Source organism: Podarcis bocagei (genome assembly GCF_964188305.1).
Source record: "Podarcis bocagei genome assembly, chromosome: 2".
NCBI classification, from domain to species: Eukaryota; Metazoa; Chordata; class Lepidosauria; order Squamata; family Lacertidae; genus Podarcis; species Podarcis bocagei.
This window is the reverse complement of record NC_138126.1, coordinates 16,729,428-16,754,734: the sequence shown is the minus strand read 5'-3', so window position 1 is coordinate 16,754,734 and position 25,307 is coordinate 16,729,428. Positions and strand designations below refer to the sequence as shown.

General features: G+C 47.8%; 1 protein-coding gene across 1 annotated transcript in view; it reads left to right on the top strand.

The window, feature by feature from the left end:
* Window positions 1-1,656: 1,656 nt before the first annotated feature.
* Window positions 1,657-25,307, top strand: part of LOC308580601 (carnitine O-acetyltransferase-like) — a 43,550-nt gene continuing 19,899 nt past the window's right edge. Inside the window, exons 1-4 of the mRNA XM_081182497.1 lie at window positions 1,657-1,825; window positions 3,649-3,870; window positions 5,442-5,560; window positions 24,484-24,537. Coding sequence (XP_081038623.1) covers window positions 1,760-1,825; window positions 3,649-3,870; window positions 5,442-5,560; window positions 24,484-24,537 — 461 coding nt within the window. The 5' untranslated portion in view covers window positions 1,657-1,759. The remainder of the gene's footprint in view (window positions 1,826-3,648; window positions 3,871-5,441; window positions 5,561-24,483; window positions 24,538-25,307) is intronic.

The window sequence follows — 25,307 nt, the reverse complement described above, 5'->3', positions numbered from 1 at the left end:
ACTCAGGGCTGATTTCCTTCAGAATGGAGAGGTTTGATCTTCTTGCAGTCCATGGGACTCTCAAGAGTCTCCTCCAGCACCATAATTCAAAAGCATCAATTTTTTGGCGATCAGCCTTCTTTATGGTTCAGCTCCCACTTCCATACATCACTACTGGGAAAACAATAGCTTTAACTATACGGACCTTTGTTGGCAAGGTGATGTCTCTGCTTTTTAAGATGCTGTCTAGGTTTGTCATTGCTTTTCTCCCAAGAAGCAGGCAGAGATGAGTTTTTCCTCCTTGCATTTGCAGGGCTGCAGTTTGAGGCATGGCCACAAGGACCTGTTGGAAAGCTCAGATCTTGCCATATATATACACACAGTGGGACCTTGGTTCTGAAACTTAAACCATTCTGAGAGTCCGTTTGAATCCCAAAATGGTTCCTGCAGCCAATCAGAAGCCGTGGAAGCCATGTCGGACGTTCAGCTTCTGAAAAACATTCGCAAACCGGAACACTCACTTCCGGGTTTGTGGCATTTGGGAGCTGATTTGTTCAGGAGCCAAACCATTTGGCTACCAAGGTACCACTGTATACATACATACACACACACACAACCTTAGCTGCTGTCCCGTTTCCCCCCTCCCATTCCACCAAGCCACGTTTTGCCTCGGAAAAATTAAGGATGGTTCAAAGTTTAGTCATGTACAGCCTCTGGAAAATTGAGGCAGTATATCTTTATACTGCCAGACACAGGGACAAAATAAAAAATAAAAAATGTTCCTCTGACTCAGCTTCTCCAAAATCAGTTTAAGGGCAAGATCTGAGCTTTTCAATGGGTCCTTGTGGCTACGCCTTCATATAGCAGCTTGATCTGGAGGAGAGATCAGTTTTTATTTAGTTAATTTATATACTACCCTATACCCAGAGGTCAGGGCGGTTCACAAAATGGTGAGGGTGGGGCCTGGACTGACTCCAGCTGCAGCTGAGGCTGTTGAACAGATTCTTGGGCTGGGGTATTGTTTAAGGGTTTTTTTGTTGGGGGTGGGGCTGCTGCTGTTTTTGACATTAATTTTTTGTATCTTTATTTTAGGTCTTACAATTTATGTGGGAATTGCACAACTCGGTTGCATATTTTTTTGATGTTTTATTTGTTGTTTATCACTTTTTTTGCCATGTTGTAATCATATTTGACTTTTTCCATGTTGTGAGTAAGCCGTCCTTGAGCATGGTTTTAACTACGGAAAGGCAGCGTACAATTAAAATTCTGCGAACCTGAATATTCCGCACGCCGATAAACCCAAGCCTGGAAACTTAATTCAGCGACCCGCTATAGGATGTATCCCAGGAAAAGGTTGCAAAGCCAATTTCGCATCCTCTTGCGGCTACAATGTTGAAGCCCCGCCTGCAACATTCTTTCGCCGCTCCGCTGGAAGAGATTTGCAACACGCTCCGTTCCTTCGTGGACAGAAACATATTTTCCCCTTGTAGCAAAAAACGCCAGTTGTTTTTATGGCTCGAGATCAAATGCACAGCAAAACCCAGGACCTTAGAAGATTGATGCATTTGGTGTGGGGAATGGGGCGGGGGGGGGGCACGCGGAGAAAGCCCCACCCCCATTTCCCAACCATCCTCTTCCTCCCTCCTTTTCAGGAAATGACAAATATTTGCACCCGGGTCAACCAGCCCTCCTGCCTCGCCCCCACCTAAACCCTCCCTCCGCCCCCTAAGGCAGCCTACGAACCCCATAGCTGTGCAGGAGGGCGCATGGGACTCCGGCGATGGGCAGGTGGAGGCTGATGTGGCGGGCTTGGGGGCACACGAAGCCCCCGGGACTGAGATCCGCGGTGAGTGGAAAGCCTCGCTTTTTTAAAAAAGAGAGAGAGAGAGATGCGTGCGATCCCGACGAGCGTGGGCGGAGCCCGTTGTTTTGCAAACACGCTGCCCGCGTGCGGACGTGCAGGGAGCCGCGTCTGCAAGATGGGGAAGGGGCAGACTTTGCGCGCAGACTTGGGTGGGAAATCCCGGGGAGCTGGGGGGGGGGAGGACGACGACGACTCTCTCCTCACGAGGAAGCCTATGCACGCAGTCGGATCGAGTTGGGAAATGGAGAACCTCGCACCCAGCCAGCCCCAAAAAACTCCCCACATTTGATAGTGGGCGGTAGAGGGAAGTGCCATTTGTTTTGCAAAGCGTGCGCGCCCTCGGGGCTTCCATATGGCGAGCGTCTGCCTGCAAGGGGAGGAAGGTGGACGGCTCTTTCACAGAGGATGAAGGGGAAAGTTGCCACGAGTTTAGCCTTCAGATGATCGCAGCGCCCGTGAGAGTGGAGAGGCCCGGAGAAACTGCAGTGGGTGGAGAGAGGCCCTTAGGATACAAACGGGTGGGGCCGCGCCAGACAGAGCAAAACCGCAAAACTCTTATTTAAAAAACACAAAAGCAAAGCCATTTGCAATCCTGCCCCTCTGAAAATGGTGCCACCTCTTTTTCCAGTTCCTCCCGCTCCGCCATTGGCTTCCTGTGTTGGAAGGTGGCGCATGCACCTTGCATTTAAAGCACATTCCACCAGCGTCCCCAGAATCCTGGGAAATGCTGTTTACCAGTCACAGAACTACAATTCCCAAACCCCTTTTCTAAAAACGATGGTTCCTAAGATTTGTTTTTTTTGGGGGGGGGCGGTGCTTTTAAAATGTGATTTGTACGCACCCAAAGATTCCTGCTAGGCCTGTCTAGTTCAGGAATGGGGAACCTCAGGCACAGTTGCTAAATGCAGTTCTCCAAACTTCGTTTTCGGGCCCTCGGGTCTCTTTGCCAAGCTGTGCCTTCTCACTGGCCCTCCTCCTGTGTTTTGCTTCTCTGGATGAAGAGTTTTGGGGCATGCAGAAATATCTGGCTTTTGTGTAACTGGGATGTACCCAACTACACAACAGTAAATGTAAACAGCCACACTTTTGCCCCTGAAAAGTGACCCCTGGCATTTGCCCTCTCTGAGTGGCAAAATTTCTCAGCCCCTGATCTAGTCCCAACATCCTGTTGCCGCAGTGGTCAGACAGACGATGCCACTGCCATAGAATGACCACAGGCAGGACATGAGGACAACAGTGTTTTCCCACCTCCGTTCCCAAGCAGCTGGCAATCAGAGGCAATGAACTCGTAAAGGTAAAGGGACCCCTGACCATTAGGTCCAGTCGTGGCCGACTCTGGGGTTGCGGTGCTCATCTCACTTTATTGGCCGAGGGAGCCGGCGTACAGCTTCCAGGTCATGTGGCCAGCATGACGAAGCCGCTTCGGATGAACCAGAAGCAGAAGGACTCTAGGAAGCCAGTGTAGCGTAGTGGTTAAAGTGTCAGACTAGGTAACCTGGGAGATCAGGGTTCAAATCCCCACGCAGTCATGAAACGCACCGGGTGACCTTGGAGTCAGTCGCAGCCTCTTAACCTATCTCACAGGGTCGTCATAGGGATTATCTGAGGGGGGGGGGTGAAGCATAGACCCCTTGGAGAAAAAGATGGGCCATAAATGCAATAAATAGGACCTTCTGCCGATCTGCTTAAGGAAGCCAGATGGAGATGTAAGCACCCAGAAATCTCCTTGTGGCGCCTGGGGAATTTCTGACCCTGCTTGAGTGGGAGTGACTGTTCTTTTGACTCTGCCCTTTCTTCCCTTCCAGACGCTCCACTGCAGGCATGCCTCGTCCTTCCCTCTCCCTCGCCAGCCCCTGCCCTCGCTGGCGGAGACCACGGCCCGGTACCTGCGCTCCCTGGAGCCGCTGGTGAGCCCAGAGGAGCTGGAGCAGACGCAGCAGCTGCTGGCTGAGTTTGGGGTGCCAGGCGGAGAGGGCGAGAGGCTCCAAGCACGGCTGCAGCGCCGGGCGGACCGCATGGAGAACTGGGTAAGGAAGAGGGACCCGGGGCTCGGCGGAGAGACCCCACAAAGCAGGAAGAAGCTGCCGGTGGCAGTGGGGCTTCCCAGCAGAGCTCTCAGGGCAAATTCTCCGCATACATTGAAAGAGCTATGCTACCATGCAGTGGCGTAGCATGGGGGTGCAGGGGGGGCCGGGCGCAACATCTGGGGGTTAGGGTTAGGGGGCGCAAATCCAGGGGTTAGGGGGCGCAAATCCACGGGTTAGGGGGCGCAAATTACTTGCCTTGCCCCGGGTGCTGACAACCCACGCTACGCCACTGCTACCATGTTAAACAGCCATGGTTCCCTCAAGGGATTCTGGGAACTGCAGCTTCATTTTACACCAGGCACCTCCAAACTCTGCCCTCCAGATGTTTTGGGACCACAACTCCCATCATCCTTAGCTAGCAGGACAAGTGGTCAGGGATGATGGGAATTGTAGTCCCAAAAATATATGGAGGGCCAAGTTTGGGGGTGCCTGTTATACACCTTTAGGTGCCGGGGGAAACTGTTCCTTTTTAACCGGGCCTTTGGTTTTCGAGTGTAATTGCTTCCATTTTCGAACGCGCCTCAGAAGTTGAATGGCTTCCGCTCCATGTTTTTCAATTTTCTCAACGGGTTTTCGGACGTTTCGGAAGTCAAACGCTCTTCCGGAACGGATTATGTTCGAAAACCAAGGTTCCTCTGTATACCTGGTACCTCAGGTTAAGTACTTAATTCGTTCCGGAGGTCCGTTCTTAACCTGAAACTGTTCTTAACCCAAAGCACCACTTTAGCTAATGGGGCCTCCTGCTGCTGCCGCACCATTTCTGTTCTCATCCTGAGGTAAATTTCTTAACCTGAGGTACTATTTCTGGGTTAGCGGAGTCTGCAACCTGAAGCGTATGTAACCTGAAGCGTATGTAACCCGAGGTACCACTGTATTTTGTAATTTTATGTTGCGAACTGCCTTGATATCTACAGGTATAGGCCGGTACACAAATTTAAACAACAACAACGCAGTTTCCAGAGTGGTTTCACAGTCACTGGGAACGCAGGGGGTTATAGCTCTGGGAGGGGAATCAGGGTCTCCTAACAGCTCTCGGGACCCTAAATAACAAATTACGGGTCCCATGATGATTTGGGGAAAGGCATGGCTGTTTTAAAGTTGGTACTGTAGCTGCTCCGTTAGGACAGACAGGGCATGGCCCAGGAGCAGACCTTGGTAATCTGCCACCTGTGCATGCCGTTTACCTTCCCGCCACAGTGGTACCTATTTATCTACTTGCACTGGTGTGCTTTTGAACTGCTAGGTTGGCAGGAGCTGGGACAGAGGAATGGGAGCTCACCACCATTGAGCGGATTCGAACCACCGACCTTCTGATCGGCAAACGGAAGAGGCTCGGTGGTTTTGAAAACTCACCACGAACACCTCCCTCAATGGCACCCATTTGAGAGGTGCCGGAACTGAGTTCCTGTTACTACTTCCTGGAAAAAAGCCCTGGTGTGTGTGTGTGTGACACATCAGGGCAGAGAGAAGTGTTGTATTCCCTTGTCCTAACTGTATCCCATTCATTCCAGATCACAGATTGGTGGGTTCAGTCAGCATACCTGGAAAGCCGCCTGCCCCTAGCTGTTCACTCCAGCCCCGCTGTCGTGCTGCCCAAGCAGGATTTTAATGACTGGAAAGGACAGTTGAGGTAAGGAAGGGGGCAGTGGGTGGGGGATGGAAGGATACTAAAGACGGGTGGGGAATTTTGACAGTCATTGGGGAAGTTGCCTTGGCTTTAGGCTGCTCAGGTTATGTTCCCTGCACAACCCACTTCTGAGGTCCAGCTCCGAGGGCCTTCTGGCAGTTCCCTCCCTGCGAGAAGTGAGCTTGCAGGGAACCAGGCAGAGGGCCTTCTTCGTGCTGGCACCCGCCCTGTGGAACGCCCTCCCATCAGATGTCAAGGAAATAAACAACTATCTGACTTTTAGAAGACACCTGAAAGCAGCCCTTTTTAGGGAAGTTTTTAACGTCTGATGTTTTATTGTATTTTTAATACTTTGTTGGAAGCTGCCCAGAGTAGTAGTATTAGTATTAGTATTAGTAGTAGTAGTAGTAGTAGTAGTAATAATAATAATAATAATAATAATAATAATAATAATAATAATTAATAATAATAGAAATAGACTGGAAAGAGAAGCTGCTGAATTGCAACTCATTACCAAACTTAAAACCATGGAGAGACCTGGTCTGAACAAAGACTTTGGATTCTTATCTCATTATACATGACTAAGCCATTTCTCACCTTCTCACCCCCTGCCTTTTCCTGTAAGACCTATTACAGTCGTTAAGAGTCGTCAACAGGCTCATCTCAGCTATCTGCCAATCTCCCATTCCCACCACCCTTCTGAGTAATACCCCTCCCCACCTTCTCACTATATAGAAGGATCTGGCAACTTCTGTTTCAGTGTATCTGAAGAAGTGTGCATGCACACGAAAGCTCATACCAAGAACTAACTTAGTTGGTCTTTAAGGTGCTACTGGAAGGAATTTTTTTATTTTAATAATAATAATAATAATAATAATAATAATAATAATAATAATAATAATAATAATAATAATAATTTATACCCTGCCCATCTGGCTGGGCTTTCCCAGCCACTCTGAGCGGCTTCCAGCAAAATATTAAAATACAATAATGCATCAAACATTAAAAGCTTCCCTAAACAGGACTGCCTTCAAATGTCTTCTAAAAGTCTGGTAGTTGTTGTTCTCTTTGACATTTGATGGGAGGGTGTTCCACAGGGCGGGTGCCACTACCGAGAAGGCCCTCTGCCTGCTTCCCTGTGACCTCACTTCTCGCATTGAGGGAACCGCCAGAAGGCCCTTGGAGCTGGACCTCAGCGTCCGGGCAGAATGATGGGGGTGGAGACGCTCCTTCAGATATACTGGACCCAGGGCTTTTTAGAGTGACTGGGGAAACGTAGCCAGATGGGTTCTGTTCATTCAGGGGGAACCTTTGGCCCTCCAGAGTTTTACTCCCAACTCTCATCAGCCCAAGACAGCATGGCCAGTGGTCAGGTGTTGTGGGAGTGGTAGTTCTGCAACACCCGGATGACACAGGTTCGCCACGCCGTGTTAATCCTGCAGCAGCAGCTCTTATTTAAGCTGCCCGTGTGAACACACCCCTGCCTTGAATCCGGGTTGTCACACAACTGCTTCAGGCTGAGTCATGGTGTTTAGAAATGAGCTCACCCGGACACCGAACTAGTTAAGCATGATGTAAAACGAAGTATAATTACAAAGTGGGTGGGTGGCAATTAACCACAGCTATCCCTGCAGTTAATAAACCCGTTGCTGGCAGCAGATCAAAGTGGACCGGGTGACCAAACCTGTATCCTTATGATGGCTTCTTGGGAAGGAACAATTGTACTGGGGGTATAGCTCAGCGGTAGAGCATTTGACTGCAGATCAAGAGGTCCCTGGTTCAAGTCCGGGTGCCCCCTCTTTTTGGAGGAATTCTCATTTTTAATCCTCCCCTAGCCCCAGTGTTTCAGGTTAGTTAAAATGTATAATTGTTTTTCCTTTGGAAAATATTACAATAAGGGCCACGACAGGCCCCATATTCCTTGTTCAAGGCCAGTTCTCCCTTATGTGTGTGGGTGTGGGTGTGTGGAGAAAACACCTTTTACGTTTTTGGTTCTTTAAATCCCCAACACCTCCTCTTGTGGGTAAAATCTTGAAATACTTTGGCAGGTAATTTTGTCATTGAACAGAACATCTGAGCGATACCAATAGAGTGGTACCTCGTGTTACGGACGGTATCCGTTCCGGAGGCCCGTCCGTAATGTGAAATGCCCGCAACTCGAAGCACTGCGCAGGCACAGGCATGAAGCATGATTTAGTGCCTCTGCACATGCGCGAGCGGCAAAACCCAGAAGTAAACCGTTCCGGTACTTCCGGGTTGCTGCGGGACGTAACGCAAAAAGACGCAACATGAAGCAGACGCAACACAAGGTATGACTGTATATTTTGCTGTCAGAACTGGAGCAGCAATTCTGTGTCCCCACATGTCAAGGCACATAGCCCTGAAGGGCTGGCCATTATTATTATTATTATTATTATTATTATTATTATTATTATTATTATTATTTCTACAGTGGTACCTCGGGTTACAGACGCTTCAGGTTATACACTCTGCTAACCCAGAAATAGTACCTCGGGTTAAGAACTTTGCTTCAGGATGAGAACAGAAATTGCGGTGTGGCAGCGGGAGGCCCCATTAGCTAAAGTGGTACTTCAGGTTAAGAACGGACCTCCAGAACGAATTAAGTTCTTAACCCAAGGTACCACTGTATTATTATTCTCTGTCCGTCTGGCTGAGTTTATGTTGGCCTCTGTGGCAGAAAATCCCCCAGTGCCTCTCCGTGGCAGTAAAGCTATAAAAACAATGTCCCTCTTATGACACCCAAAAGTAGCTGCCTGAAGAATACCTCCTTTCGCCTAATAGTAGGGTCGGCCCCATGGAGATACTCTGAGGCCCGGTGTGACTGTGGGGACAAGCCCCTGTCCTTCTCTGACCTGGCAAGAGTTGAGGGGAGAGTTGAGCTTGCCAATGAATTTTGAAAACGTTCAAAAAGAAGCAAAATATTTTGCTACTGTCCAATTTTTTTGAACCAATTGTGAGGTCTGGGAGATGCTTCATCCTTGGATAGCTCAGTTGGTTAGTGTGTGGTGCTGATAACACCAAGGTTGCAGGTTCGATCCCTTTGTGGGACAGCTGCATATTCCTGCGTTGCAGGGGGTTGGACTAGATGGCCCTTAGAGTCCCTTTCAGCCCTACATTTCTATGGTTCTTCAGGTTCAGGGGGAAAGTTGGAGGTCTCACCACTTTTGCTCTTTTCTTAACAAAATCAGTAACTGGAGATCCCACTACAGTGGTACCTTGGGTTACATACGCTTCAGGTTACAGACTCCGCTAACCCAGAAATAGTACCTCAGGTTAAGAACTTTGCTTCAGGATGAGAACAGAAATCATGCTCCGGTGGCTGCAGGAGGCCCCATTAGCTAAAGTGGTGCTTCAGGTTAAGAACAGTTTCAGGTTAAGAACGGACCTCCGGAACGAATTAAGTACTTAAGCCGAGGTACCACTGTACTAATAATTGCCCATAATCTGTGGCTACAGGAAGTGTTGGGTGTGTTCTCCACTTGCAGATGGAAGGCAAACAAACATAGGTGTGTGTGGTCCACGCTCTGTGTCAACGGAGGCTGTGCTCTGGAATACGCTCCCAAACCCTTTGCAATGCAAGGGGTTTGTTGCCTACCAGAAAAGCTGCTGTGGGAAGATTCCCTGCAGATGGAATATTCAAAAGCAATTACTCATAAATATACGGCAGAGAACAATGTGGCAAAACCAGTATCCATAACTAAGCTTCAGGTGAGGCACATCTGTGTGCTGGGGGTATAGCTCAGCGGTAGAGCATTTGACTGCAGATCAAGAGGTCCCTGGTTCAAGTCCGGGTGCCCCCTCTTTTTTATTTTTAGGAGGGATTTTGTCTGATTTCTCACCTTCCCTTTCCTTAAAGGTTCATAGTGAATAAAATTCAGGAGTAACCTCCTTACTAGGAACATATGGGAAGGTATCAGGAAAGCGATCTCACATCTTTCAATATTACCTTCTCTATTTCTACCCTGCTTTCTTGGCAAAATGTCCACAAGGCACCTTTCAACAAAATAAGATCAAAACACAGTGTAAAAGCAAACAAACATTAAAGATCACCAGCAGGTTAAAACAGGAGCAGGCTACCCAAGAAATATGTGCTTGTATACTATCAATAAATCTTTGCAGCCTTCAGTGAAGTTGGGAGGGAGGCAGATATTTTTTTTAAAAAAAATATTTTTTATTAGCCGACCAATCAAATCAAATCACATCACATCACATCACATAAATTCCGAATTACAAAGCCGAATTTTAAATTTTTGTTGAGGGGACCCATATATCAAGTTCCGAAGGGGGATTCCGATCATCTTCTTGCTACTGCGTTAATATCCAAATCAGTCCAAATAATGTTCATAATTCTATCCAGTCTTATCTTGCTGTTTCCACATCTCATCTTATTCGTATATTTTTTTATTTTTTTTCTTTATGATCTCTTCTGATAATCTCCTTAAGCAGATAAACGCCAATAATAATCCTGTGTGAATTTTCCGTTCGTCCAATCCTCATATCAAGATGGTTTCCATATATCATCGCTTTCATAAATAACATCGCTCTTTCCATCATTAATCTCGCAGATCTGTCGCTCTTAAGTCCCTCTGAGGAGTCTCACCCACAATATAAAAGCAGCTCTGTCCCTCCTCCCAGACTTAAGTCCTCCGAAAGAACTTGCCAACATGGCGACGGTATTTTTAACTGCGTCATTCCAAAGCTCTTATATTTTCCACAGTCTTCTTGAAACATGCTTTGGTTAGAAAATTATCTCCACACAGACATAAATCCACAGCTTAAGTCATTAAAACGGCATTTCTGACTTGGGGGGGGGGATTCTTGGTTAATCACATAGAGGAAAGAAAAGAAAGTTTTTTCCTGGGAGGGAGGCAGATATTTACATGGGTGCCCACCTGGAGGGCAAGGGGGGCAGTTGCCCCCTGCCCCAGATAAAACATAATCCCCACATTCCCAGCTTTCATTAAAAAAAAAGAAAAAGAATTTGTAGCACCCAGGATATGGGACAAAATGCTCAGACACAATTAGGTATATAGGAACTGCCATATACTGAGTCAGACCACTGGGAAACCCAGCCAGATAGGCGAGGTACTGTATAAATAAAAAAATATTATTATAATATTATTATTATGGTCCATCTAGCTCTGTATTGTCTATAGCCAATAGCAGCTCTACCTACCAATGCCAGGAATTGAACCTGTAACCTCTTGTTAGCCTGCTCCCCCTTTTAAGGGTTTTACTTTTTACCCCACCCCCACAACACCAAGAACAAAATTTCCCATGGGTGCCCATGCAGACATTTCCATTGCACATTCCGGGAGCCACAACCGAGAAGTTCACGTATCAGATGACAAATGGAACCAGGGTCCTAGGAAACCATTCAAAGCTCAGAATCAGTCTGGGAAGCAGCATACTAGACAGGAGCAGTGCAATGAGCTCTGAATGGGCAACACCCATTATGGCCTCTGTGATTGAATTTTGGTCCAATTGGGCAGTCTCTGATGGAAGACCACATTACCTACAGTTCCGTGTCTGGAGGGCCAAATATACACTTGAGGTATATATTTCTGGGAACCATCTTACTCCTCCCTCCCCCCCCCGAATAAATTTATTCACAGGAAAAAAGGTGTGTGTGGTTTTTTAAAAAAAGTTTAATCACTCTTATCATTTATTAATGATAATTAATAACCAATTGAAAAGCACCGATCAGACATTGCATTTCAGGGCCTCCATTGCAAACTCAAATCTGGTTGCAATTTTTGGAAGAAAAAAAGGGATCTTGGCTTTTTAAAAAGGGATTCGGCATTCGGGGAATTCCAAGATGCAGGACAGGGACGCGTTCGGGGCGGGCTAAAGACCTCAAGGGATCCCACTCTGACATTTGGAAATCTCTCCTCTCCTAGGGCTCCCTTCTGGCTAGCCTAAGGGGGGAGGGAGGGGCAGGGCTAGCTGCCCTGGCGATGGGGGGGGGGGAGCACATGGGGACAGAACAGGGTGTCAAGAGGCCATGGCGATCCAGCCGAGGATGAGGAGGGAACCACCATAACGGGCTGCCTTGGTCAGGATCGGGTCCCCTGTCACGGCGTGGTAATACAGGGCGCCAGAAAACACCCCCATGCCCAGAGACGGGATGCTGCCGACCATCATGGGATAGCGGCAGTGGGGCACAGCCAGGAGGGCCAGGCTGTGGAGGAGGTGGTATTTGTTGGCCGCCTTGTAGAGCTCTTTCAAGTAGTCATCTCGGTCACTGCGACAGAAATCGTGAGCCTCGTAGGCAGCCACCCCAACGGCCGTAGCCCCGCTCAGCGCTCCGAGTTGTCGGAAAAATGCCCCGGCGCCTGCGACCGGAACCATCTTACTTTTGTCTTAGTGTTGTAACCCACTCCGGGACCTTAGGGTGAAGGGCAGGTAATTAATAATAATAATAATAATAATAATAATAATAATAATAATAATAATAATAATAATAATAATAATAGCAGCAGACTAAGAGGTGCCTGATTCAAGCTCAGGTGCTTCCCAACTTTTTAAAGGAATGTCTACATCTTTCTTCTTCCATGACCTCAAAAGCTCACGTTGGGTAACACTTCTTTCTAGAAACATATGATTGGGCAAATCCCATATCCATAATTAAGAGTTTTTAGAGATAACTCCGTTCCCTGTCTGTTGAAGGAGGTAGCTCAGTGGTAGAGCATTTGACTGCAGATCAAGCTTTTCTTACCCCCCTCTTTGGGGGAAAGGAGGAATAAATCCTATCTGGGTGTTGTAACTCCCTACATATAGAGAATAGGGACGCGAGTGGCGCTGTGGTCTAAACCACTGAGCCTCTTGGGCTTGCCAGTCAGAAGGTTGGCGGTTCGAATCCCCATGATGGAGTGAGCTCCTGTTGCTCTGTCCCAGCTCCTGCCAACCTAGCAGTTTGAAAGCACACCAATACAAGTAGATAAATAGGTACCGCTGCGGTGGGAAGGTAAACAGCATTTTGGTGCGCTCTGACACTCGTCACGGTCCTCCGTGCGCCAGTAGTGGTTTAGTCATGCTGGTCACATGACCCAGAAAAGTGTTTGTGGACAAATGCCTGAAAAGCGAGATGAGCGCCACAACCCCATAGTTGCCTTTGACAGGACATAACTGTCCAGGGGTCCTTTACCATTTACCTTTAGCTACTTCTAGAGAGAGATTTAGGGTTTTTTTTTAAACTAAAGTTTTCAGCAGGCATTTAAAAGTTGAAGCTGCAACTTTATTGGCAGTGTCCCACAGTGACCTGGATGCTGTCCTGCGTGCTTTAGCTGAGATCCTTCACTGCAGGGGTTGGCACTGTGGTCTAAACCACTGAGCCTCTTGGGCTTGCCGGTCAGAAGGTCGGTGGTTTGAATCCGCACAACGAGGTGAGCTCCCGTTGCTCTGTCCCTGCTCCTGCCAACCTAGCAGTTCGAAAGCACACCAGTGCAAGTAGATAAATAGGTACCACCGCGGCAGGAAGGTAAATGGCATTTCTGTGCACTCTGGCTTCCATCACAGTGTCCTGTTGTGCCAGAAGCACTTTAGTCATGCTGGCCTCGTGACCTGGAGAGATGTCTGTGGACAAACGTCGGCTCCCTCGACCTGAAAGCGAGAAGAGCGCCACAACCTCTTAGTCGCCTTTAACTGGACTTACCTGTCCACAGGTCCTTTGCCTTTTACCTTTTACTAGATGAACCTTGGAGGGCCCTTCCAATTCTACAGTTCTAGTATTCTACAACATTAAATGCTCAGTTCCCTGTTGTCAGAGGACGCTGGTGGCACTGTGGGTTAAACCACTGAGCCTAGGACTTGCTGATCAGAAGGTTGGCGGTTCGAATCCCCGCGACGGGGTGAGCTCCCGTTGCTCGGTCCCTGCTCCTGCCAACCTAGCAGTTCGAAGGCACGTCAAAGTGCAAGTAGATAAATAGGAACCGTTCCGTCGGGAAGGTAAACGGCGTTTCCGTGCGCTGCTCTGGTTCGCCAGAAGCGGCTTAGTCATGCTGGCCACATGACCTGGAAGCTGTACACCGGCTCCCTCGGCCAATAAAGCGAGATGAGCGCTGCAACCCCAGAGTTGGCCACGACTGGACCTAATGGTCAGGGGTCCCTTTACCTTTACCTCTCTGTTGTCAAATGAGATTTGCCATCTCAGGGAACAACCAGTGATACTCTGGCAGATGATCTCAGGGATTGAGCTGGAATTTAGAGATTAAGGTACCCAGGACGTACAGTCATACTTCGGGTTACAGACGCTTCAGGTTGTGTTTTTTTGGGTTACGGACTGCCGAAACCCGGAAGTACCGGAACGAGTTACTTCCGGGTTTCGGCGGGCGCGCATGCGCAGAAGCGCCAAATCACAACCCGTGCGCGCACAGATGTGCAGCTGCGGGTTGTGAATGCTGCGGGTTGCAAACGCGCATCCCGCACAGATCATGTTCGCAACCCGAGCTTCCACTGTATGTTTTTCAGGGCTTTGTAAATTAATCCAAGGACCTCGAACCTGGCTCGGTATTAGATGAGCAGCCAGTGCAGATGCTTTAACAACGCTGTCACACGTTGTTGGTCAGATGTTCCTTCAGCTGCTCAGCCACCGCATTCTGCACCAGCCAGAACTTTTGAGCCAGGCCCAAGGGCAGCCCCACATAGAGCACATTACAGTAGTCCAGCCTCAAGGTTCCAAACACATAGACTAGCTGTGTCCTCCAGCTGTTTGGACTGATGGGAGTTGGACGTTCTAAACATCTGGAGGCCACCAGGCTGCTCCAGAAACCCTTTGCAATGCACAGATTGATGTGGAAGCATTGCCTGCTAGTTATAATGTTTGCAGTAGTTAGTCATAAGTACACAGGAGGAGTACTATGTGGCAAAACCAGTATCCATAAGAAGGCTTCCTGGGCAGATGTGTCTATGTGCCGGGGGTATAGCTCAGCGGTAGAGCATTTGACTGCAGATCAAGAGGTCCCTGGTTCAAGTCCGGGTGCCCCCTCTTTTTAGAGGAATTTGTTTCTGGTTTGGCAGCATCCTGATTTCTCCAATAACTTGTGGTGGGGAACATGGGAGATGCTTTTAATGAAATTTAATGTAGAACAGGAAGATCAGTGATGGTAGAAAGGTGATTTCCCCAACTTTACTCATCTTCCCCTGCCTTGTGCAACACTAGGAAGTGTAGGTAGTTTTCCCAGGTGTCCTCTCAGCCTGCAAGCAGATGATGGCTGGGCCAGGACTCTGCATGAGTTGACTATGTGCTCAACAACTTTTTGCAATGCAGAGATTTGCAGGAGGTGGTTTCTCAGCAGGAAAAAAAATGATGATGTGGCAAAAGTTGCCTATAGGTGGAGCAATTAAAACCATTAGTCGTAAGTACACAGCAGAGAACAATGTGGCAAAACCCGTATCCGTAAGAACGCTTCCTGGGCAAACATGTCTATGTGCTGGGGGTATAGCTCAGCGGTAGAGCATTTGACTGCAGATCAAGAGGTCCCTGGTTCAAGTCCGGGTGCCCCCTCTTTTTAGTGGCAGGTGGGGCTCTGCTGTTCTCCTGCCTTCCCAACATCGCAGGCTCCTGCTTCTTACCAAAAGGGGAAGGTGCGCAGTGCTCAGTTCATTGCATGGTGGCAAGTGCATCAGATTCCCTTTGTCACCATGCTCTCTGCTCCTTGCTCCTGAGCTGCCAGCATGCTGTTCTGTTGTCACACTGCAGTTAGTGTGGCCATCTATCAGTGACCATACAAACTGCAATGTGACAACATCCTTACATTTTTATTATATGGTTTCCTCACCTTTATTGATCTTCCTCCGCCATGTGCAGATATAGGGTGTTTAAGCTGTTTTTCTCAGACGTAATCTCAGTTTGCAAGGGGACGGTGGCCCCAAAGAAATAGCTAGTGCATTATGTGATCTGACTCTGCTCAAGAACCCAGAAATTAGCAGCAGGTTGTTCCTCTGTAGAAAAAATGACGGGACCAGTGATTCCTGTAGGCAGAGTATTTAAAATCATTAGTCGTAAGTACATGGTAAAAACTATGTGGCAAAACCAGTATCTATAAGAAGGCATCCTAAGCAGACATGTCTATGTGCCGGGGGTATAGCTCAGCGGTAGAGCATTTGACTGCAGATCAAGAGGTCCCTGGTTCAAGTCCGGGTGCCCCCTCTTTTTAGAGGAATTTGTTTCTGGTTTGCCACCTCCTCACTTTCTCCAATAGCTTGTGGTGGGTAACCTGGTAGATGGGTGTAAGGAAATAGAGGCTGCAACCATTTTATGCACATCTGAAATGTGCGTGACCATGCACATTGATCCAAACCCAGATGTGACACCCCCCCCATTTTAAAAAGGGGCTGGTGAGGAAGTGCAGCTGGTTCTGCCTTGCTCTCCCAGCTTCCCAGCATTGCATTACAATCTCCCCTTCATTCCTCTCCTCCCCACCAGTGGCAGGAGGAATGTGAGACACTTCTTTCTCTTGTCTGCCTCCCTCAGCTGCTGGCATCCTGTCCTCTTCTCACACTGCAGTTCATGGGGCCACCTGTTGGTGACCATTCAAATTGCAGCGTGGTGACATCCTTACAATTTTATTATATACTACGAAAAAAGAACAGTGGTAGTTATATCTATCTATCTCTATCTATCTATCTATCTATCTATCTATCTATCTATCTATCTATCTATCTCTATATGCCCGCCTTTACTGATCTTCCCCAGCCATGTGCCACTAGAAGAAGTGTAGGTAGTGTTCTCATATGTAATAATCAGTTTGCAGGGGATTGTTGTTGGGCTTAAAGCTGCGGACCTCCGTGTTAGCTGACTCTGCTCTAGAACACTTTGCAAGACAGAGATTTGCAGGAGGCTATCCCTCAGTAGAAAGCTTGATGTGGAGTGAGTTGCCTGTAGGTAGGGCGTTTAAAGCCATTAGTCGAAAGTACATGGTAGAGAACTATGTGGCAAAACTGGTATCCATAAGAAGGTTTCCTGGCCAGACATGCTTACGTGCTGGGGGTATAGCTCAGCGGTAGAGCATTTGACTGCAGATCAAGAGGTCCCTGGTTCAAGTCCGGGTGCCCCCTCGTTTTAGAGGAATTTATTTCTGGTTTGCCACCTCCTCACTTTCTCTAATAGCTTGTGGTGGGTAACCTGGTAGACGGGTTTAAGGAAATAGAGGTTGCAACCATTTTATGCGCGTCCAAAATGTGTGCGGCCGTGCACATTGCTCCAGACCCAGATGTGACCCCCCCCATTTTTTAAAGGGGCTGGTGAGGAAGTACAGCCTTGCTATCCCAGCTTCCCATCATTGCATTCCCATTGAGAGCCAGTGTGGTGTAGTGGTTAGGAGCGGTAGTCACGTAATCTGGGTAACCGGGTTCGCGTCTCCGCTCCTCCACATGCAGCTGCTGGGTGGCCTTGGGCCAGTCACACTTCTTTGAAGTCTCTCAGCCCCACTCACCTCACAGAGTGTTTGTTGTGGGGGAGGAAGGGAAAGGAGATTGTTAGCCGCTTTGAGACTCCTGAAGGGGAGTGAAAGGCGGGATATCAAATCCAAACTCTTCTTCTTCTTCTGCAGGCCACTGCTGTTTCCTGAGAGGGAGAGGTGGCAAGGATCTTGGCGCATTGCATGGTAGCATGAGCATTTGATCAATAGGCAGCAGCACAGTGTAGGGAAGTGGCGTCTCTTGCTCATTCCCCCCACGGCTGAAAGAAAGAAGCCTGTGTATTAAATGGCAGGCTTTTTTCTCTTGCTTCCAACAGCAGCAGGGCAGGAGGACAAAGGGGAGAATTTCTATCTCCCCTTCGTTCCTCTCCTCCCCACCAGTGACAGGAGGAATTTGAGACACTGCTTACTCTTGTTTGCCTCCCTCAGCTGCCGGCTTCCTGTCCTCTTCTCACACTGCAGTTCATGGGGCCACCTCTTGGTGACCATTCAAATTACAGCGTGGTGACATCCTTACAATTTTACTATATACAGTACTATGAAAAAGATTAGTGGTGGTTAAAAAAAATAAAATTGCCCGCCTTTACTGATCTTCCCCAGCCATGTGCCGCCAGAAGAAGTGCAGGCAGGTAGTGTTCTCATATGTAATAATCAGTTTGCAGGGGATTGTTGTTGGGTCTAAAGCTGCAGCCTCCGTGTGAGCTGACTCTGCTCCAGAACACTTTGCAACACAGAGATTTGCAGGAGGTTATCCCTCAGTAGAAAGTCTGATGTGGAATGAGTTGCCTGTAGGTAGGGCGTTTAAAACCATTAGTCGAAAGTACATGGTAGAGAACTATGTGGCAAAACTGGTATCCATAAGAAGGCTTCCTGGGCAGACATGCCTGTGTGCCGGGGGTATAGCTCAGCGGTAGAGCATTTGACTGCAGATCAAGAGGTCCCTGGTTCAAGTCCGGGTGCCCCCTCTTTTTAGAGGAATTTGTTTCTGGTTTGCCACCTCCTCACTTTCTCCAATAGTTTGTGGTGGGTAAACTGGTAGATGGGTGTAAGGAAATAGAGGCTGCAACCATTTTATGTGCGTCCGAAATGTGCACGACCGTGCACATTGCTCCAAACCCGGATGTGACCCCCCCCCCATTTTTTAAGGGGGTTGGTGAGGAAGTGCAGCTGGTTCTGCCGTGCTCTCCCAGCTTCCCAGCATTGCAGGCCACTGCTGTTTCCTGAGAGGGAGAGGTGGCAGGGATCTTGGCACATTGCATGGCGCATGAGCATTTGATCAGTAGGTAGTGGCACAGTGTAGGGAAGTGGCATCTTATGCTCATTCCCCCCATGGCTGAAAGAAAGAAGCCTGTGTATAAAATTACAGGCTTTTTTCTCTTGCTTCCAACAGCAGCAGGGCAGGAGGACGAAGGGGAGAATTACTATCTCCCCTTCGTTCCTCTCCTTCCCACCAGTGACAGGAGGAATTTGAGACACTGCTTACTCTTGTCTGCCTCCCTCAGCTGCCGGCTTCCTGTCCTTTTCTCACACTGCAGTTCATGGGGCCACCTCTTGGTGACCAGTCAAATTGCAGCGTGGTGACAGCCTTACAATTTTATTATATACTACGAAAAAAGATCAGTGGTGGTTATCTATACCATCTATATCTATATCATCTATATCTATCTAATCTCTATATGCCCGCCTTTACTGATCTTCTCCTGCCATGTGCCACTAGAAGAAGTGCAGGTAGTGTTCTCATATGTAATAATCATTTTGCAGGGGATTGTTTTTGGGCCTAAAGCTGCGACCTCCGTGTCAGCTGACTCTGTTCTAGAGCACTTTGCAAGACAGAGATTTGCGGGAGGTTATTCCTCAGTAGAAAGCTGAATGTGGAGTGAGTAGCCTGTAGGTAGGGTGTTTAAACCATTTGTCGAAAGTACAGGGTAGAGAACTATGTGGCAAAACTGGTATCCATAAGAAGGCTTCCTGGGCAGACATGCCTGTGTGCCGGGGGTATAGCTCAGCGGTAGAGCATTTGACTGCAGATCAAGAGGTCCCTGGTTCAAGTCCGGGTGCCCCCTCTTTTTTTAGAGGAATGTATTTCCAGGTGTTGCCAGCACCTTGTTTTCTGCAATAGCTTGTAATGGGAAACCTCATAGATAGGTTTAGTGGAATACAATGTAACTGAGACTGTGCCCCTGCTCGCATTGCTCACCCTCCCCACCCATCCACTACCCCTCCCAAACCTGTCGGTGTGCAGACGGCCGGGAGGCCAGCTGGCTAGCCCTGGCTGGACAGTCTCCTTCCAGTCTTCTTGGTGCAAAGACCATCGCCTCTGCTCCGACATAAATCAGCGACCCGGGCTTCAAAGCCACGGCACACTATGAGCAGATAGAACTGCACACACAGAATAGGCGTGAGGCTTGTGGAAGCATACTACAACTACAGATTTATTAATCATAAATCAGGACAAAGAAACATGTCGTCTCAGAGAGAAACAAAAGCAAAAGCTATACACACAATGGAAGTTCCCGGCATACTGTGCTGGAATGTAAACAGACATGTGACACGTAACAATCCCATGTCTGTTCCTTAAGGTGGAATGGAAGTGTCAACACAACCCGCCACCCCTTGCAAATTCCCCTCCTTTTACACCTCACCAGCATTCCATATCCATTTGTTTTGTTTAGTCGTTTAGTCTTGTCCGACTCTTCGTGACCCCATGGACCAGAGCACGCCAGGCACTCCTGTCTTCCACTACCTCCCGCAGTTTGGTCAAACTCATGTTTGTATCTTCAAGAACACTGTCCAACCATCTCGTCCTCTGTCGTCCCCTTCTCCTTGTGCCCTCCATCTTTCCCAACATAAGGGTCTTCTCCAGGGAGTCTTCTCTTCTCATGAGGTGGCCAAAGTATTGGAGCCTCAGCTTCACGATCTGTCCTTCCAGTGAGCACTCAGGGCTGATTTCCTTAAGAATGGATAGGCTTGATCTTCTTGCAGTCCATGGGACTCTCAAGAGTCTCCTCCAGCACCATAATTCAAAAGCATCAATTCTTCGGCGATCAGCCTTCTTTATGGTCCAACTCTCACTTCCATACTTCACTATTGGGAAAACCATGGCTTTAACTATACGGACCTTTGTTGGCAAGGTGATGTCTCTGCTTTATAAGATGCTGTCTGCCCTTGTCATCTCCCAATCTAGGTTTCTCCCAAGAAGCAAGCGTCTTTTAATTTCGTGACTGCTGTCACCATCTGCAGTGATCATAGTTCACCCAATCTACCAGCCATCTTCTGACATGCCGCAGTAGCTGCTGAGTCAGTTCAGGGCAAGCTCCATTACTCTGTCTACTTTCCAACACCGCAGATTGCTGCTCTTGACCAAAAGCGGGCATGTGGCATAGACCAATCCAACAGTCTTGCCACCACACAGATATGTCAGGTTCCCTGTATGCCCCACAACCAGCATTCAGTGACTTCTCCCCTTCATTGCCCCTACTACCGAGAGAAGGAAGCCTGCAATTCACAATCCAGAGGTTTTCCCTTATCAATTTATGTGGCAGTGGGGGGTCTTCTTTCCATCCCGCCAGCTGTGGTAGCAGGGGGAGCATGGCGCAGCTTAGACCTTCCTCTTTTCACTACATGCCACTGCTTCTGGCGGAGGAAGAGAGGAATGGAGAAAGCTGTGAGGCAGGCGGCAGCAGCAGCCTCAGTCTGTCCTGCCTATTGCTCTGTGTCTTGCCTGGGCTACACCCTGACAGCTTGCCAGAGCTGCCCACCTGCTCTTGTTTTCACACTGCAGTTTGTGTGGCCCTCTGCTGGTGGCCATACACACTGCAGCCTGATGACATCCTTACAATTTTGATATATACTAAGATCAGAGTTTCCTGTAGGTAGAGCATTTAAAGCCATTAGTCATAAGTACACAGTAGGAGAACTATGCGGCAAAACCAGTATCCATAAGAAGGCTTGCTGGGCAGACATGCCTATGTGCCGGGGGGTATAGCTCAGCGGTAGAGCATTTGACTGCAGATCAAGAGGTCCCTGGTTCAAGTCCGGGTGCCCCCTCTTTTTTAGAGGAATGTATTTCCAGGTGTTGCCAGCTCCTTGTTTTCCCTAATAGCTTGTAATGGGAAAACTCATAGGTAGGTTTAGTGGAATACGATGTAACTGAGACTGTGCCCCTGCTCGCATTGCTCACCATCCCCACCCATCCACTACACCCTGCCAAACCTGTCGGCATGCAGAGGGCCGGGAGGCCAGCTGGCTAGCCCCAGCTGGACCGTCTCCTTCCAGTCTTCCCAGTTCGAAGACCATTGCCTCTGCTCCGACTTAAATCAGAGACCCAGGCTTCAAAGCCACGGCACACTATCAGCAGATAGAACTGCGCACACAGAATAGGCATGAGGCTTGTGGAAGCATACTACAACTACAGATTTATTAATCATAAATCAGGACAAAGAAACAGGTCGTCTCAGAGAGAAACAAAAGCAAAAGCTATACACACAATGGAAGTTCCCAGCATACTATGCTGGAATGAAAACAGACATGTGACACGTAACAATCCCATGTCTGTTCCTTAAGGTGGAATGGAAAGGTCAACAAAACCCACCACCCCTTGCAAATTCCCCTCCTTTTACACCTCACCAACTTTCCATATCCATAGTTCACCTAATCTACCAGACATCTTCTGACATGCCGTAGTAGCTGCTGAGGCAGTTCAGGGCAAGCTCCATTACTCTGTCTACTTTCCAACACCGCAGATTGCTGCTATTGACCAAAAGCGGGCATGTGGCATAGACCAATCTGACGGTCTTGCCATCACACAGATATGTCAAGCTTCCTGCGTGCCCCACAACCAGCATCTAGTGACGTCTCACCTTCATTAGGGACGCGGGGGGCGCTGTGGGTTAAACCACAGAGCCTAGGACTTGCCGATCAGAAGGTTGGCGGTTCGAATCCCCGCAACGGGGTGAGCTCCCGTTGCTCATTCCCTGCTCCTGCCAACCTAGCAGTTCGAAAGCACTTCAAAGTGCAAGTAGAAAAATAGGTACCACTCTGGTGGAAAGGTACACAGCGTTTCTATGCGCTGCTGTGGTTCGCCATTAGTCATGCTTCCACATGACCCGGAAGATGTACGCCGGCTCCCTCAGCCAATAAAGCGAGATGAGCGCCGCAACCCCAGAGTCAGTCACGACTGGACCTAATGGTCAGGGGTCCCTTTACCTTTACCTTTTACACCTTCATTGCCCCTACTACCAAGAGAAGGAAGCCTGCATTTCATGACCCAGAGGTTTTTGCCTATCAATTTCTGTGGCTGTGAGGCAGGCGGCAACAGCAGCCTCAGTTCGTCCTGCCTATTCCTCTGTGTCTTGCCTGGGCTACACCCTGACAGCCTGCCTGAGCTGCCCACCTGCTCTTGTTTTCACACTGCAATTTGTGTGGCCCTCTGCTGGTTGGCCATACAAACTGCAGCTTGATGACATCCTTACAATTTTGATATATACAGAAGAGTGAAGCTGAGGCTCCAGTACTTTGGCCACCTCATGAGAAGAGAAGACTCCCTGGAAAAGACCCTGATGTTGGGAAAGATGGAGGGCACAAGGAGAAGGAGACGACAGAGGATGAGATGGTTGGACAGTGTTCTCGAAGCTACCAGCATGAGTTTGACCAAACTGCGGGAGGCAGTGGAAGACAGGAGTGCCTGGCGTGCTCTGGTCCATGGAGTCACAAAGAGTCGTACACGACTAAATGACTAAACAACAACAATAATAAGACAGAAGAGGATCAGAGTTTCCTGTAGGTAGAGCATTTAAAGCCATTAGTCATAAGTACACAGTAGGAGAACTATGCGGCAAAACCAGTATCCATAAGAAGGCTTGCTGGGCAGACATGTCTATGTGCCGGGGGTATAGCTCAGCGGTAGAGCATTTGACTGCAGATCAAGAGGTCCCTGGTTCAAGTCCGGGTGCCCCCTCTTTTTAGAGGAATTTGTTTCTGGTTTGCCACCTCCTCACTTTCTCCAATAGCTTGTGGTGGGTAACATGGATTTAATAAACAGTGGTGTAAAATAAGATCAGTGGTGGCACAGAGATGGCTTCTCCACATTTAGCTCAGTGGTAGAGAATTTGACTGCAGATCAAGCCTGTGCAAAATGGTAGTAGGACTTAATTTATGATGTAAAGAGACCTGCTTATAGAAAGATATGGGGCATATCTGGTGCCCTTACATAGATTTCTTTGTGATTAAAAACCTGTGTTCTGGTATTTGACTTCTGATCAAGGAGTCTTGGTTCTAATCTGGTGCTATCAACCCTCTCTTTTGTATTTAGCATAATTATAGTTTTGTGAAGTTTACAACACCACAATTAAACATTACCTGGGCAATGTAGTAATTATTCCTAATTGAATAGTTAAATTCAAAATTCTAAAGAGAGACTGAAAAGGTACATGGGTTTTAAGTTGTATTTATAGTAGCTCAGCTATGTTGTGAGCTGATCAGTAAAGGCTTTACCCCCTTGAAAAGTAAGGTATAAATACAGTCCTTAAAAATGTCTCTCTTTGTTCAGAAGGGTGCTCAAAAAATCTCTGTGTATTTTGAGTATGTGTATTAAAAACAACAATTTTCCTCACTCTTCTGGTGAGTTTTGAAGGAAAGTGTGATTCTGCTCTTTGAAGCTCTGAAACACATACAGTCATACTTCGGGTTACAGACGCTTCGGGTTGCGTGTTTTTGGGTTGTGCACTGTGCCAAACCTGGAAGTACCGGAACAGGTTTCTTCTGGGTTTCGGCGCATGCACAGAAGTCCTAAATCGCTCTTTGCGCATGTGCAGAAGCGTCGAATTGCAGCACGCGCAGATGCAGTGCTGCAGGTTGCGAACATGCCTCCTGCACGGATCATGTTCACAACCCAAGCGTCCACTGTGGTTGTGCATAAAGCGCATATAAACTTTGTTTCCCAAACTTTCTAGATCTGAATCACACTTCCCTGCTCCTGAATTTTAACTGGAGGCATGCTTCACTCCATGGGTGGGCAAACTAATCCAGTAATCGGCATGTTTTTACATGAGTAGAATGTGTCCTTTTATTTAAAATTCATCTCTGGGGCATAGGAATTCGTTCATCCCCCCCCCCATATAGTCCGGCCCTCCACAAGGTCTGAGGGACAGTGGACCGACCCCCTGCTGAAAAAGTTTGCTGAAAAAAGTTTCACTCTCACACTGAAAAATAATTACTTTTTCTAACAGGTATAAAAATAATAAGCATCCCCAACTTAGCTTACTGGAGAGCTCCTGAGAACTTGGAAGCTTTCTTCCTCAATCTTTTCCCCTTTTGGTTTGTCAGTCAGAATAACAAAGGCAATGATTTTATTAAGTAGGAAATCTATTTTAGCGTGTTTAAGGGGTATTGTGCAGCCCAGGACCCGTGGTGCATGAATACTGGAGCTGGAGGTTTCTCTATGAAGCGTTTAACCTAAGATTTTATTTTTATCTCTCCTTCATGTAGGTTTGCTGCAAAACTCATTGCTGGCGTGTTGGATTTCAAGGCAAAGATTGACCAGTGAGTATTCTGGACCGGCATAATCAGGAAGTGCAGAGAGAGTGTCACATGCAGGACACAACCTGCTGGTGTGAGATGTAAACATAGGGTATCTTCAGGTGTGTGTGAGAGAGGAGAGTCTACTGTTTCAGGGCGCTATTGGGTGTGCATTAGACAGCTATGGCTGTTGCCACTGTGGTCTTGACACTGGCAACCTCAGGACTGGATTACTGCAACATACTCAATGTGGGGCTTCCCTTGGGGTTAACCCAGAAGAATTTAGTACCGACTACATGGGACTGGCTGAAATGACCGACAGAATCCGAGACCAGGGGAAAGAGACGGCGGAAGAAGATTGGAAGAAATTTAAGATTTATCTTAAGAAATACTGCAAAATTAATGGATGTTAAAATGTTGTGGTTATATAAAGTAAGGGATTACAGCTGCTAAGGATTAAATAAAAGAAAAGAAAAGGAATAAATTGGATATAATTAAGGGGAAGGATTTGCTGAAATAATTTTGGGAATTGGAATGCAGAAAGGGGAGGTATGGGGAAGTCGATGAAGTAAGTTCAAGGGGGGGGGAAGGAGTTTAAATTATACGTGTTTGTTTGTTATTGTATGTATATTTTTGTATTGTGTGTATTGTATGTCTTTTTAAAATTTGTGAAAACTTAATAAATATTTTAAAAAAACAGAAGAATTTAGTACCTCGGCTGTACAACCAGGCAAACAAACAAACAAACAAACAAACAGACAAACCAAAACCTCACTTAGATAAATTAAAACCAA